The sequence below is a fragment of the Sprattus sprattus genome (assembly GCF_963457725.1).
Source record: "Sprattus sprattus genome assembly, chromosome: 15".
Lineage (NCBI taxonomy): Eukaryota > Metazoa > Chordata > Actinopteri > Clupeiformes > Clupeidae > Sprattus > Sprattus sprattus.
Window position 1 is genome coordinate 4,655,395 of NC_137913.1, and position 15,225 is coordinate 4,670,619.

Below are 15,225 nucleotides of genomic sequence, written 5' to 3' on the forward strand. Positions count from 1 at the left end.
AATCTGAATCAGGGTCTGGGGCTGATATAATATGAATGTATTACTCAATCTGAAATAGGGTCTGGGGCTGATATAATATAATATTAATGTATTACTCAATCTGAATCAGGGTCTGGGGCTGATATAATCTCATCTCAATCTGAATCAGGGTCTGGGGCTGATATAATCTCATCTCAATCTGAATCAGGGTCTGGAGCTGGTATAATATTAATTAATTACTCAATCTGAATCAGGGTCTGGGGCTGATATAATCTCATCTCAATCTGAATCAGGGTCTGGGGCTGATATAATCTCATCTCAATCTGAATCAGGGTCTGGGGCTGGTATAATATTAATTAATTACTCAATCTGAATCAGGGTCTGGGGCTGATATAATCTCATCTCAATCTGAATCAGGGTCTGGGGCTGGTATAATATTAATTAATTACTCAATCTGAATCAGGGTCTGGGGCTGGTATAATCTCATCTGAATCTGAATCAGGGTCTGGGCTGATATAATCTCATGAGCCTTGCTCCGGGAGGGAGTGTCACTTAGACTGGAGTTCTGATGCGATGTGGTGTCACTGTGACACTGTATCATATGTGATTGGACCATCTGGTCATGTGACTGTGTTATCTGTTCCCCTATAGGATGACCCCATGCCCAATGGTTTGAGGGCCCTTCCTGTGTTTTATGCAACCACCATCGGAATCAACACCTTCTCCATCATGTACACTGGAGCTCCATGTATGAACACCCTCCACACGCATACACCCTCACACACACTCATGCACACACACACACACACACACACACACACACACACACACACACACACACACACACACACACACAAACACACACTCACACACCTGTACACACACATGAGTAGAAGTTATGAGTATATATAGTGCATTTGTATCTGACCCCTGTACATTCTCCATATAGGATAAAGTAATGATTGTCTGCTTTTATGAAATAACTTTTCTGTGTGTGTGTGTGTGTGTGTGTGTGTGTGTGTGTGTGTGTGTGTGTGTGTGTGTGTGTGTGTGTTTCAGTGTTAGGACTGGAACTGATGCCAGTATGGCAGATCGGTTTGATAACTCTGGCAGGATCAATAGTATGTGCCGCGGTGGTCTGGTTCCTAGTATGCCCGTGGATGAGGAGAAAAATTGCCAGTGAGTATAATACACTTGTGCGAATACATTACATCTGCCACATGCCAACACAAAACTGGGGAAGACAGCCTTCTGTTTTAAAGCACCCTACATCTGAAATGAGGTCCAAAAAACATTAAGGTTGTGCTCATTTATTTCAGTAAGGGAATTCATAAACCTAATCAAATGTACATCAGACTTCTCTTGCAGTGATTGAAACTGTTGACCCAACCATAGCATTTTAATGGATTTACTGGATGTTTATTTATGACCGTTCCCTTGTACTCCTGGACTATTTTATATGCATATTTATTTTATTTTATTTATATTTTATTTATATTTTATTCTATTTTTATCCTATGTATTAACTCTCATTGTACCCTCGGCACCATTGAAAATGAGGATTTAATTCCTCAATGTGTCTTCCGATGCCTAAATAAATAAATCAATCAATCAATCAATATAACACATAACACAAGGGTCGGTCAGTCAGTCAGTCTGTCACGAGCAGCTTAGTTAACAGTAGTTACATAACTAATGTAAATGTAAAGACTTCGATTACTTCTGACTTGCTGTGGTATTAAAAAGTAAAGTGGACTCAGGTGTTGCCAACCCTGACTGGAGGTTCTGTGAATACCGAGAAAGGGGATGGTACGAAAAGAAGTTCTTGTTTGTTGTGAGAAGCTGAATTCTCCCCCTCCTCACCATTATGGCAAAAAGGGGATGGTGCCCTTTAAGACTTTTGGACTCCACCCCCATAATGGTTGGGGATGGCTCGCCTGATTCCAATGTTTGAGCTAATGAAGCTAGCGTGGCTGTGCCCTATCTAAAGGGTGCCTCAATTTCTATGCGTGTGTGCATCTCTGCGGCGTATTTATTGGATTTGTGTTTCCGTCTGTGCGTAGGTGGTCACATAGGGCAGATGAAGGAGGAGCACCTGTCTCGCATCTCTGATGAGAGCCTGGATAAGATCCCGGAGGAGGAAGAGGAGGTCCCTGTGTTCAAGGAGCTGCCAGGGGCCAAAGAGCCCGACGAATCAGTGCTGCCCCTCACAGGGCCCGCTACGCCAGAGCCCACGGGCCTCGCCAATGGAGCCGCCCCTCTCCCCAACGGCCGCTTCTACGGTGAGTGACTGGATGGAGAGATGCTGGGGGGAGTGATGATGATGAGAGAGAGAGATGATGAAGGGAGAGAGAGATGATGAAGAGAGTGATGCTGGGGGGAGAGAGAGATGATGATGGGAGTGAGAGATGATGGAGTGAGAGAGAGATGATGGAGTGAGAGAGAGATGATGGAGTGAGAGAGAGATGCTGGGGGGAGTGATGATGAAGAGAGAGAGAGATGAAGGGAGTGATGCTGAGGGGAGAGAGAGAGAGATGATGAAGGGAGAGAGATGATGAAGAAGAGAGAGATGATGATGGAGTGATGCTGGGGGGAGAGAGAGATGATGAAGAGAGAGAGATGATGAAGAAGAGAGAGATGATGAAGAAGAGAGAGATGATGAAGAAGAGAGAGATGAAGGGAGTGATGCTGAAGAGAGAGAGAGAGAGATGATGAAGGGAGAGGGAGAGAGATGATGAAGGGAGAGGGAGAGAGATGATGAGAGAGGGAGAGAGATGATGAAGGGAGAGGGAGAGAGATGATGAGAGAGGGAGAGAGATGATGAAGAAGAGAGAGATGATGATGGAGTGATGCTGGGGGGAGTGATGCTGAAGAGAGAGAGAGATGATGAAGAGAGAGAGTGATGATGAAGGGAGAGAGTGATGCTGAAGAGAGAGATGATGAAGGGAAAAGAAGGAAAAAATAAGTCTTTGGTTGTATCGCCACAATACTGACTGAAGGGCTCTTTAGGATTAAAGGTAGCAAATACGGGCTGGGGCTGTGTCGTGTCGTGGCGAACACAGAGGTAGTGTTTCTGCAGTGTGTCTGTGGGAGAAGGTCTTACACCTGTAAAGGCCAATTTATACTTCGGTAGACGACACTTTTGAAAAGGTTGCCGACACAAATTACGTCATGGACGACACTTTAAAACGTCGTTTTGAAGTGTCGGCTACATGGAGAAATTTCTACTGGCGCTGAAGTCCTCACAAAGTGACTGTTCGCCTGAAGTATAAACACACCTGGCCTGGACGACACTTTTTTTTTTTGTCGGCGACCTTTACAAAAGTGTCGTCTACCGAAGTATAAACTAGGCTTTAGGGTTCTGTCAGAACATTATCTTTGTCGGACAGTTTGGTATCATTAGGGTGTCTTGCTGTGATCAGAAGAGTGAGTAGAGTAGTGTTTTTTCCTTCACACATTCATTCTTCAGTAAGTGGTCAGTAGCTCAAACTGTACTGGTAAGAATTACTGTCTGACCTTTACTGGAGTTCACTGATTTACTACTACTCAGACTGCTTTAGGACACAAATCAATAGATTTAAAAGCTCCCCTTGGTTTCAATTCATCTTTCAAAGTCATAGCTTTTAGCTTGCATGGGGTCACATTTCACTTTCAACTATAAAGCCATTAGCCAATTTTGGCATGCCCTCACAGGAAGGAATACTGGAATCCACCACGAGCATTTCCCACTATAAAAAGCCGTCTTCTTTTAGAAGCTTTTCTTTTTGTCAGATTTGGCTTTTCTTGTCTGTTTTTTTTAGTTGTTCCAATGCAAAAAATAGAAATCAACATGTGAATATTTATTAATCTATTTATTAATTGTTATTTATTATTATTTAGCTGTGGAAGACAATGTTCACAGCATCCTAAGTTTTTATGCTGTCTGTTGCTGCCTCTACTGTCTCGTTGTCTTTGTGACAATGACAATAAAGTACTTTGAACTTTTGAACTTTTTGAATACCAAAACATTTGTAATTGCAACAATTTTCTGAGAGAAGTGGTACATTATCTGACAGAAGTGCAAGGGTGCCAATATTTTTGTCCATGACTCTAAAAAAAAGCTCTCTTCTTTTAGGCCGCACCCACTCCATGACCAATGGCTGCCTGAAGTCCCCGTTGGCCAATGGCAGCTTCAGCTTCGACCACATGCGGAGCGACGGCCAGGTGTACCATACGGTGCACAAGGACTCGGGGCTGTACAAGGACCTCCTCCACAAGATCCACCTGGGCAAGCTGGAGGACGAGCGCACCTCGCGCGCCGACAACAACTACCGGCTCCTGCGCCGCAACAACAGCTACACCTGCTACACGGCGGCCATCTGCGGCATGCCGATCCAGCCGCTGCACGCCGAGACCACGTCCGCGGAGGACAGCGAGAAGCTGGTGGGCGACAGCGTCCTGTACTCCAAGAAGCGCGTGCGCTACGACAGCTACTCCAGCTACTGCAACGCCGTGGCGGAGGCGGAGATTGAGGCCGAGGAGGGGGACGTGGACGTGAAGCTGGCGTCGGAGAAGATGGGCACACCGCCACCCGGTGGCCTGGAGGACTGTCCCGAGGAGGAGAAGGACGAGAAGGACAAGCCTCAGGTGTTCCTGCTCTTCCACTTCCTGCAGATCCTGACCGCCTGCTTTGGATCCTTCGCACATGGAGGCAATGACGTCAGGTACTACGACACACTTACACCGTACCAACTCACCACAACACACTTACACCGTACCAACTGACCACAACACACTCACACCTTACCAACTTACCACAACACTAATGTATCAAAACTACCAACCTTTCTTTCCCATCACACCTCTCACATTCACCTTTCCCAGCCAGTGATCAGTTACAGGCCATGTCTAAAATACCCTCGTAAGGACCTGCATCTTCATATTCACATACTAACATGACTATCCTGTCACACACACCCCGTCCAACACATATATCATATAGCATATACATATATAGCACTTAATCATCACTTTAGCAATACCCCTCACAGCACTTATATCTACTCTTCATTCTCAATAAGAAGCTGCAGATGTAGAAATCTGATAATAATAATACTCAATGTATATATTATTATACCTATATATTACATATTATTATACCTACATATTATTTTCTATTATACCTATATAGCTATGTATATTATACCTATATAGCTATGTATATTATATCTAATTTCTCAGATCCAATTTCTTCTTAATTTGTGTCCAGCATTCTCAGAAGCCTTCAGATGCATCCTCTCATAACTCTGCTGTGTCTGTCTTTCTCTTGCGCCTGCAGCAATGCCATTGGCCCCCTGGTGGCGCTGTGGATGATCTATGAGCAGGAAGGTGTGATGCAGGACGCCGCCACACCCATCTGGTTGCTGTTCTACGGGGGTGTGGGCATCTGTGCCGGCCTGTGGGTGTGGGGGCGGCGTGTGATCCAGACCATGGGCAAAGACCTCACCCCAATAACTCCCTCCAGGTGAGCTGAGGGGCACACACCTGAGGCCTAGCCAGCTAATGCTAATTCTCAAACACAGGCCTTGCCAGCTAATGCTAACGCTCAAACACAGGCCTAGACAGCAACAGCTAATGCTAATGCTCAAACACAGGCCTAGCCAGCTAATGCTAATGCTCCAACTCAGGCCTAGCCAGCTAATGCTAACGCTCAAACACAGGCCTAGACAGTAACAGCTAATGCTAATGCTCAAACACAGGCCTAGCCAGCTAATGATAATGCTCCAACTCGGGCCTAGAGAGCAGCAGCTAATGCTAATGTTGAAACTCAGGCCTAGCCAGCTAATGCTAATGCTCAAACTCAGGCCCGCACAGCAGCAGCTTGCAGCTAACAAGCTAACAAACGTCACACCAGCAGACACAGTCAGTTTGTTCCCCTCATACCAACACCTCACACCAGACGATACAGTCAGGTTGTTCCCCTCATACCAACACCTCACACCAGACGATACAGTCAGGTTGTTCCCCTCATACCAACACCTCACACCAGACGATACAGTCAGGTTGTTCCCCTTATACCAACACCTCACACCAGACGATACAGTCAGGTTGTTCCCCTTATACCAACACCTCACACCAGACGATACAGTCAGGTTGTTCCCCTCATACCAACACCTCACACCAGCAGATAGTCAGGTTGTTCCCCTTATACCAACGCCTCACACCAGCAGATACCGGTACTATACAGATACAGTACCAGTCAAAAGTTTGAACACATTTCATTTTTTTGAGAAGCTTTTTTTTCATTTTTATTATTTTCTACATTGTAGATTAATACTTAAGACATTTAAACTACGAAAGAACACAAATGGAATGATTACTACTAAACAAAAAAAAGTGTTATCTACCTGGTAGAAAATAAAAAAAGTAAGGAAAAAACTTCTAAAACATTTGACTGGTACTGTAGTTTCTCAGGAACCAGCCAAACACCACCTGCCACTCAGTCATACATCATCCTGTCCCCCTTAAGACCTGCCACTCCCACCCCCCGCGGCATCACAGTCACGTGGGGAGTACACCTGTCAATCACACACACCATCTGTCAATCACCCCCCGCGGCCTAACAGTCACATGTGGAGTACACCTGTCCACCACTAATGAGGAAGCTGCTGTTCTCACCTCAGACACGGCCATCGTTCCTTCTTCCAAAACAAACACACTTACACAAGGAGACACCTGCTCTTGACGCCTGACTCTCTCTCACCACCCCTCGATCAGAGGACACTCTGTCAGTTTCATCTGTCAGTTATTTTGGCAGGTGACTTTGTGTTACGTCATGAAAAAAATAGCAAGGCATGTGTTACACCTTAGAATGCTTCCCACACTCATGTGCAGATACGCACAGACCACCGCGCAACCGTGCGCGGACGGACACCTGACACGCACATGTGCAGACACCTGCCGCTGACACCTGCTAGTGCCAATGTTGAAGTATTAGTTAGTTCACGTTTTTTTATTTATTAATATCTCTTAAAGCGGTCACCCACAGGCATGGCTAAGGCAATTGAACACACTGATGATTTATCCTCCTTTTAAGAGCACATGCTTGCCAATACACAATGCAAACCTAGTCTGCATGCTAGCACAATGGGTTTGGAAAATACTGTTGTCTGGGTAATGAATGTTATTTGTGTGCGAGTATGTAATCTCTGCTGATGTGTCTGTATCATGTTGATGTTGATCAGTTGATGTGTATGTATTAGTATGTCTTGTGTTCTAAAGTGATCTGGGTGTGAGACAGAGAGAAAGAGTGGGGTGTGTGTGTGTGTGTGTGTGTGTGTGTGTGTGTGTGTGTGTGTGTGTGTCTGACTGACTGTGTGTCTGTCTGTGTCTGTCTGTTTGTCTGTGTGTGTGTGTGTGTGTGTCTGACTCTATATCTATGTGTGTATCTGTGTCTGTGTGTGTGTGTGTGTGTGTGTCTGTCTGTCTGACTCTATATCTATGTGTGTGTGTGTGTGTATCTGTGTGTGTGTGTGTGTGTGTGTGTGTGTGTGTGTGTGTATCTGTGTGTGTGTGTGTAAGTGGAAAGTCTGACTATGAAGAATGTCTTTTGTTTCAGTGGATTCACTATAGAGTTGGCCTCTGCACTCACTGTGGTGCTCGCTTCCAATATTGGAATTCCTGTCAGTACCACCCACTGCAAGGTATGCTGGGTAAAAGGCCCCAGGCCGCACCCGCCACTCCCACTGTTTCGGGTCACTGTGCGTGCAAGGAAGGGGGGGGGGGGAGTCATTGGCCTTCCAAAGCCTATCAGATGAACTGCACAAAACATACACAGAAAACTCACACACAAACACACACACACACGCAAGTGCGCGCATATACAATCCTACAGACACACTATAACTTACACACACACACTCCCACGAGTTAGTATGCATGTACACAAACAGACACAGACTCTCTCACACACACACACACACACACACACACACACACACACACTCGCTAGTCAGTATGCATCTACACAAACAGACACAGATTCTCACATATTTTGCCAGCAGGCTATCACTCAGAGACACAAACACCCACAGACATCCTCAGCGTGTGAAGTCCTCTGACCTCCCCTCACACACACATACACACACACACACACACACACACACACACTCTCACACACACACACACACACACACACACACACACACACACACACACACACACACACACACACACACACACACACCCTCAGCGTGTGCAGTTCTCTGACCTCCCCTCACTTCCCTGCTGCGTAACAGCTGCATGCAGTCTGCATGTTCCAGAACCTTCTCCCGCTGTCTTGTCACGTGGTTCCTCCTGGTCTCCGTCTGCCCACCCGCCCCATGGCATGCTGGGAAGAGTGGGCGGCTGGGGATTGTGTGTCCTGTCGTGTCCCGTGACCCTGCCGTGACCCTGCCGTCTCATGCACATGTTGTGTTGTGTTTGTCCTGTTCTCTGTCCCGTTTTCTTCACAGTGGATTTTGCATTGAAGTAATGACCGCTCTAACAGTGGTTGTTGCCTCAAATGTGGGCATCCCCATAAGCTCCACCCACTGCAAGGTATTGGAGAGCTGTACAGTCTAGTCCCTCCCCCCCTCTCGAAGTAGTCCAACCAATCATAGCGCATTTACAACCAATCATAGCGCATTTACTCCCAAGACTAAGCTGATCGCTTTTTCTGTTGCTCTTTTTCTGGAGTTCTAGCTTCAGGGCTTTTTTTTCAGTTCTGCATCTGTATGAGCAGAGTTTTACGGCGAGTAAAACTTTACACTTGCAGAGCTTTTCTAAAGATGTAAAACTTTACACTTGCAGAGCTTTTCTAGAGATGTAAAACTTTACACTTGCAGAGCTTTTCTAGAGATGTAAAACTTTACACTTGCAGAGCTTTTCTAGAGATGTAAAACTTTACACTTGCAGAGCTTTTCTAGAGATGTAAAACTTTACACTTGCAGAGCTTTTTCTAGAGATGTAAAACTTTACACTTGCAGAGCTTTTCTAGAGATGCACATGAGTACAGACCTACATGTGCGCATGCTGCATCGGCACAGTATCACACAAGCACACTCTTTCACTCTCAGAGATTATGGTAGCACATCTGAACACAGACCTTATTATTTGCTACAACTAGCACAATGTTGCCCAAATGAAGATCTTCATGAGGGGCAATACATTACAACTGTTAACTAGTAAATGTCACATAGGCTCAGCTTTGCACTAGTGTTTTTTTTTTTTTACAAATATAACTGCAAATGTGAAAAAAAATATAATCTTAAACATGCCATCTTAAAACCAGCTGTCCACCAACAAAAAGAGAAATGTAAGCAATTGAGCTGTGTTACTTTTAACTCTTTTCAGTGTACGATAAGTGTAGTCATGAATTGTAATCAAACTAGACAAACGTCATATGTTTAACCGCTCAGATTGTTCTATTTGGTAGTCCACTCAAGTTACTGTGCGGATCGTCGCTAAAGGGCAGTGCTATATTAAATCTGTGACGTAAGGATTACTTACCATGGCGGTACAGCACCGCCGTGGAGTTGGGAGGTGTTTGTTAGAGCAGTTCAGAGAGAGACACACTCACACACACACACACACACACTCCCACTAGTCTAGAGAGACTAGGTGAAATGCAGAGGAATGCCCCGGTCATCGAATCGCCATCAGAATCCAGCCCTTCCTTCCCAACTACCCATCTGTCTCCTTCACGTAGCTCTATGCTTACCTGTGTTGCCATGCTGATTGGAGGCTTACTGCCATTACAGAGCACCAGATACTGTGTGTATATATATATACATATATACATACATATATATAACATACATACATACATACATACATACATACATATATATGTATACACACACATCACTAATTCAATAATAGTAAGTATATAATGAAATAATAGTATGTATATAATTAAATTATAGTACGTATATAATTCAATATTTTAGACATTGAAAATGCATATGTAATGTCTCCTAAGCCTTCAAAATATGTAAGTGACTCTCTGAGGAGTTTTATTGTGTGCCGATGATGGCGCTCCTGAACCACATTTCCATAGTGCTCAGTACCACTGGTGGTCCACAGCCAAGCAGTTCTTCTACTCCGAGCCCGATACTGCAACGAGTAGTGACTCCACACCGCTCCACCAGTTCCTCCAGACAGCCATTCACATTAAACAATCATGCTAATTTATATTACAATAAAGTTAGCATACATGACGTTTTAGCATATTCTTAACTTTCAGTTCGATTATAAGTGATTTAATGAATTGATCCTTTCAGATACTCAGTTGTATTCTAACTTCTAATCACATTAGATTATCACATTTTATATATATGAATATATACATTACTGTAATTTAATGCCAGTCTCATCCTGTTCCTCCAACTTAGCAAGTTTGTTTATTTAAGTAAGACTTCTGCACTCCTACACATTACTGCTGTTCAAGGTATAGTCTGCGATATATCAATCTATAATCTTCTCCGCCAATACGCTTTTTGCCAAATTCATAGAATTGCTCCCCACATGCAGTTGGAATGCCCGGTCCGATAGGTAAAACAGTTTGACAATGCCACTCTATTGGCACAAAAAGGGAGTTGACAAATCTGATGCCACACCTGGTGTGCCCCACTAAGTGACACACCTGTTCCTCTACCCTTTGTGTATCGAACTGAGGGACACACCTGTGGATGTTAGCCTTGTGTATCGAACTGATTGACACACCTGTGGATGCTCCCCCTGTGTGTCAAACTGCTCAACTGCTCTGGCTGTTACCATGAGGTGTTACTGCTCTCAGTCTAGTCAATGCAGTCCATTACTGGAGGTTTATAGTAATAGCACAGTGGAAATGTGTGTTTGAGCGCTCACTAGTGGTGGAGGGACTGTTCTGCTTTTAGTGGAGACTAAAACACGTTAGATGTGTGATGTTGTTGTGACCCATGATCCTAACAGCACATCATTTACTAAAACAGATCTGTTCATCCACAGATGAATGGAAAACGCTTCTAGCATGATCTTTTGGAGCGTCTCTTCTCCTTAAATATGTTCTTCATCTTAATAATATAATAATTTGTTTGTGTGATTTGTTCTCCATCTTAATATTGTAATGATTCATGTGTGATGAGTGTGCTACTTTCTCCATCTTAATAATGTAATAATCAATGTGTGTTTAGTTTGTCATCTAATCCTGTGAATTCCCATTACTTATAGCCTTACTGAGTGCATTGAGCATTTATGGATGTTGTTCTTGGTTTTGTGTATGAACTTGTGTTTGTGTTTGTGTGTGTGTGTGTTTGTGCGTGTGTATGTGTGCACGCCTGTGTGTGTGTGTGTGTGTGTGTGTGTGTGCGTGCGTGCCTGTGTGTGTGGGTGTGCGTGCTTGTGTGTGTGCGCGTATGTTTGTGTGTGTGTGTGTGTGCGTGTGCGTGTGCGTGTGCGTGTGTGTGTGCGCACATGTTTGTGTGTGTGTGTGTGTGCGTGTGTGTGTGTGTGTGTGTGTGTGTGTGTGTGTGTCTGTGTGTGTGCGTGCCTGTGTGTGTGTGTGTGTGTGTGTGTGTGTGTGTGTGTGTGTGTGTGTGCACAGGTGGGCTCCGTGGTGGCCGTGGGCTGGCTGCGCTCCAAGAAGGCGGTGGACTGGCGGCTCTTCAGGAACATCTTCCTGGCGTGGTTCGTGACGGTGCCGGTGGCCGGCCTGTTCAGCGCGGCCGTCATGGCTCTGTTTGTCTACGGGATCCTGCCCTACGTCTGAGAAGGAGAAGGAAGGAACGAGCGCGTGAGAGAGAAAGAGAGAGAGAAAGAGAGAGAGGGAGAGAGGGAGGGAGGGAGAGGGAGGAAGAATAAAGTGCAAGAGGGCGAGCAGAAAGAGGAAAAAAAAGATGGAGGAAAACAGACAGGAGGAGCAGGAACAGGTGATGGGGTCGGTGCCAGGATGTGACATGGAATCTTCCTTCCGCCAAGTCTGCTCTTTTTATTTATTTTTGTTTGTCTTTACCAAATTCAGCTTTTGGACCCGAAGCAACAGGACTCTTTGGATATGTTTGGATATGCAGTAATATGACAGTGTATTTATCATGCAGACAGGTACTATAGTGTGAGACATATGCAGATACACACACACACACACACACACAGTGTTGTGCTCCCGAGACAAATATAAATACACTGGCTGACCTCTACATCCACCCTTCATGTCATCAGCACATAACCCCTGACCCCCTGACTTCTAACCCCGCCAAATGAGGGCTCCATAGGTATTTGTGTTACCATAGAAACCCTTTTCAGAAGACAGTAGTCATAATGCTGTATGTTTTTTTTTTTTAATGAAGGTCCTCGTTTTAGTACTGTTCTTTTTTCTGTACATATTATTTACTTTGTGTTTTTTCTTTCTCTGGTTTTCTAAATAATGTTGCATTATACAATATCATACAATTTCTGTCAAAAGTTCGGTCAAGGTGTTTTCAGCCTCCAATGCCCACATGCATACACACCCCACACACTTTTTTTTCACACCGCACCCCAAAACGCACAGATCTTGAACTTATGAGTTCGGTTTGATGCTCAGCTGAAATTCATGACATTTAAAAGAGGATTAGTTATTTTAACTTACAAGCACGTTTTGTCACAGTTGAGTGGGGTTCCATTTAAAACTAAACCCAGACGTATTATGATTCTGTCACCTTCAAGAATGATCACTTGTTTTAAAGTATTTGTTAAGCGAAGAGAGATAATCTGAAGGAGACCAGTTAGTTCTCTTTCCATCGTTTGGGAGAAGTCCGTTTGCTGTAGCTACCGAACCCAACTGAAAAAATCGTGTTATATCTGTGTGAGCATCACAAATGGGAAGTTTTAAGTTTTACTTAAGACTCTGCTGAAGATAGAAAAGAACCTTCATTTTTTTAAGTTCAGACTACTTAAGTCACTGGTAACGATAGAAAATTTCAATTTCATTTTATTTCATTCCGTTTTGACCATAAACCATGGAAACATTTTCCCATGGCATTTTGCCAATCATTGTAAATACACAGCAAGCAAGATACTATTTATACACTGGTTTTTCACCAGCGTGAGCTTCAACTGCCATCCAGCACCGTGCCAGTGTTTGCCAGTAATGATGCCATCTCAGAATCCCATACCACTCTGATGTCATAATGCTGCCATGCAGGAATCCCAGTCTACTGTGAGGTCAGACCTATGCCATCCCAGAATCCCTCTCCACTTTCAGGTCCAATGATCCAGCCATCCAATACCATACCATGCCAATAACCATGCCAGTACAATGCCAGTGAGAGCCCATACCAATGCCATACCATGACCTCCATGCCCCTGTGAGGCCTAGAAGTGCAGAATCGGCCAAATATCTGCATAGTACTCTCAGTTTAGGACCATATCAACACACACACACACACACACACACACACACACACACACACACACACAGACTTAATGTACAGTGTAATTGTGAGAGCAGTTGTTAACACCTCTTGATCGGAAGCTCATACGCGTCTGACTTCCCCCGGGCTGATTCGGTTTTTAGTGATGCATGTGGGCCTTTCAGGTCCCTGCTGTGTCTGCAAACACAGGTCGGGGTACGCAGAAGCTTTACTATAGGCTCACAGTGATCGACAGACAAGGGGTCGTGCACAGAAACCTTACTGTCGGCTCACAGTGATCGACAGACAAGGGGTCGTACACAGAAACCTTACTATAGGCTCACAGTGATCGACAGACAAGGGGTCGTACTCGGTAACGATGCCAGACGTGTCTATTGCGGGCCTACAGTGATGAGGGCAGATGCCTCTACTGTGTGCCCACTAAAAACTTTACTGCAGCACAGGGAGAGAAGGCTTCTGTCGGTTCTCGGTCCAACGTAAGGTCTGATCGCTTTTGCCCTTTGCCCAATGAGATAAAAAAAGGGCTGGCTGGATTGTCCTCCGCTTCTGGACAGTCACCTAATTCGGAAATGTACAAATGCGTGGCTTTCAGAATCAACGCAAAGTGTTGCTGTTTATTTGTGGTGTATTATTTTTTTTTTTCTGTCATAAACAAAATCTATGCTTAAATGGCCATTTGCCTTGTAATGTTGTGCTTTACTGTGTGTTCCATACAGTAACTTATCAGTACTGTGGTGTTTACATTGTAATCATATCTAAGAATATCTCATCCAGCTGCCTAATGATGCCAATGAACGACTAATCTCCATCGAATTCATCTGTCACAATAGCAAGATGTGTTTCAATCTTATCGGGAGTTTTAGTAGGTGGTAGTGAGTGTGTGACGTATGATCCTGTATGTCTTTACACTATTACGCTGAAATACATTTGTGAGTGTGATTTCAAATAATTAAGACATACATTAGATATACAAATTTCATTAAACTATATTTTTCTACATATCTGAGTTTTACCTGAGAGAGAGAGCGAGCGAGAGAGAGAGAGAGCGCGAGAGAGAGAGGATGATCTGGGCCGAGTCGAGGCCTAGTGGAACACTAGAGACCATGTGATGCCTGGCCACGTGGCATTGGGAGTGGTTTCATACACTAATGGCGCCCGGATGGGCGCTGACTTCTTTTTGGTTCTTGCACAGGGAAGTCTCCTGAGCAGAGGAGACCGTGCGGTTGGTGTTCACAGATGTTTTAACGCTGCTTCCATCTTGCCAGACTGCCAGCTCATGGCGACATGGCCACCGTTTGGGCATGTGTTCAAAAACATGGGGGGCACAAGCGCTACCAGGCCACAGGCTCCCTTCCACTGTTGAAAACAAGGTGCCATATTTTCCAACTTTTTTGAGATGCGGCCCAATAAACTATGAATTGTAGCGAAACTGTGACGGTCAGCAGTCACTTGTAAATATCCTGGGTTAGCAGATAGCCGTGAGAAAATGGGTTAGCAGTTAGCTGAGATCGTGGGGGGGACTGTATTAGTAATGGTGCTGTTGCTACACAGTTGTATCTGGCTGTTGGAAGTGTGGTGATTTTTGCAGTTGACCTTTTTGTTTCTTTTTGATGTCAACAAGGTTTCTGTGAGTACCTAGTTTTAAAAAAAAAAGCTAGTTTTAGGTCCCTTGGTCCACTGACCAATACACCCTGCGGTCATTTCTACACACTGACTGTTCTCAACCAGCTGTAGGGAGGATTTGTCTGTGATTGTGTGAAAGCGGCGAGGTCCCAACTCAGAAATCAGCTATCCGCACCCCAACCTTACGCTGACTGCAACTCTTTTTAAGGCTAAT

The 15,225-nt window shown here is 44.6% G+C and overlaps 1 protein-coding gene across 2 annotated transcripts in view; it reads left to right on the forward strand.

Moving 5' to 3' along the window:
* Nucleotides 1-11,803, forward strand: part of slc20a2 (solute carrier family 20 member 2) — a 34,687-nt gene extending 22,884 nt beyond the window's left edge. For both annotated transcript variants that reach the window (XM_080852868.1, XM_080852869.1), the window contains 7 exons: nucleotides 631-727; nucleotides 1,039-1,158; nucleotides 2,043-2,261; nucleotides 4,094-4,682; nucleotides 5,297-5,482; nucleotides 7,577-7,661; nucleotides 11,582-11,803. In XM_080852868.1, coding sequence (XP_080708994.1) covers nucleotides 631-727; nucleotides 1,039-1,158; nucleotides 2,043-2,261; nucleotides 4,094-4,682; nucleotides 5,297-5,482; nucleotides 7,577-7,661; nucleotides 11,582-11,746 — 1,461 coding nt within the window. In that variant the 3' untranslated portion in view covers nucleotides 11,747-11,803. The remainder of the gene's footprint in view (nucleotides 1-630; nucleotides 728-1,038; nucleotides 1,159-2,042; nucleotides 2,262-4,093; nucleotides 4,683-5,296; nucleotides 5,483-7,576; nucleotides 7,662-11,581) is intronic.
* The last annotated feature ends 3,422 nt before the right edge of the window (nucleotides 11,804-15,225 follow it).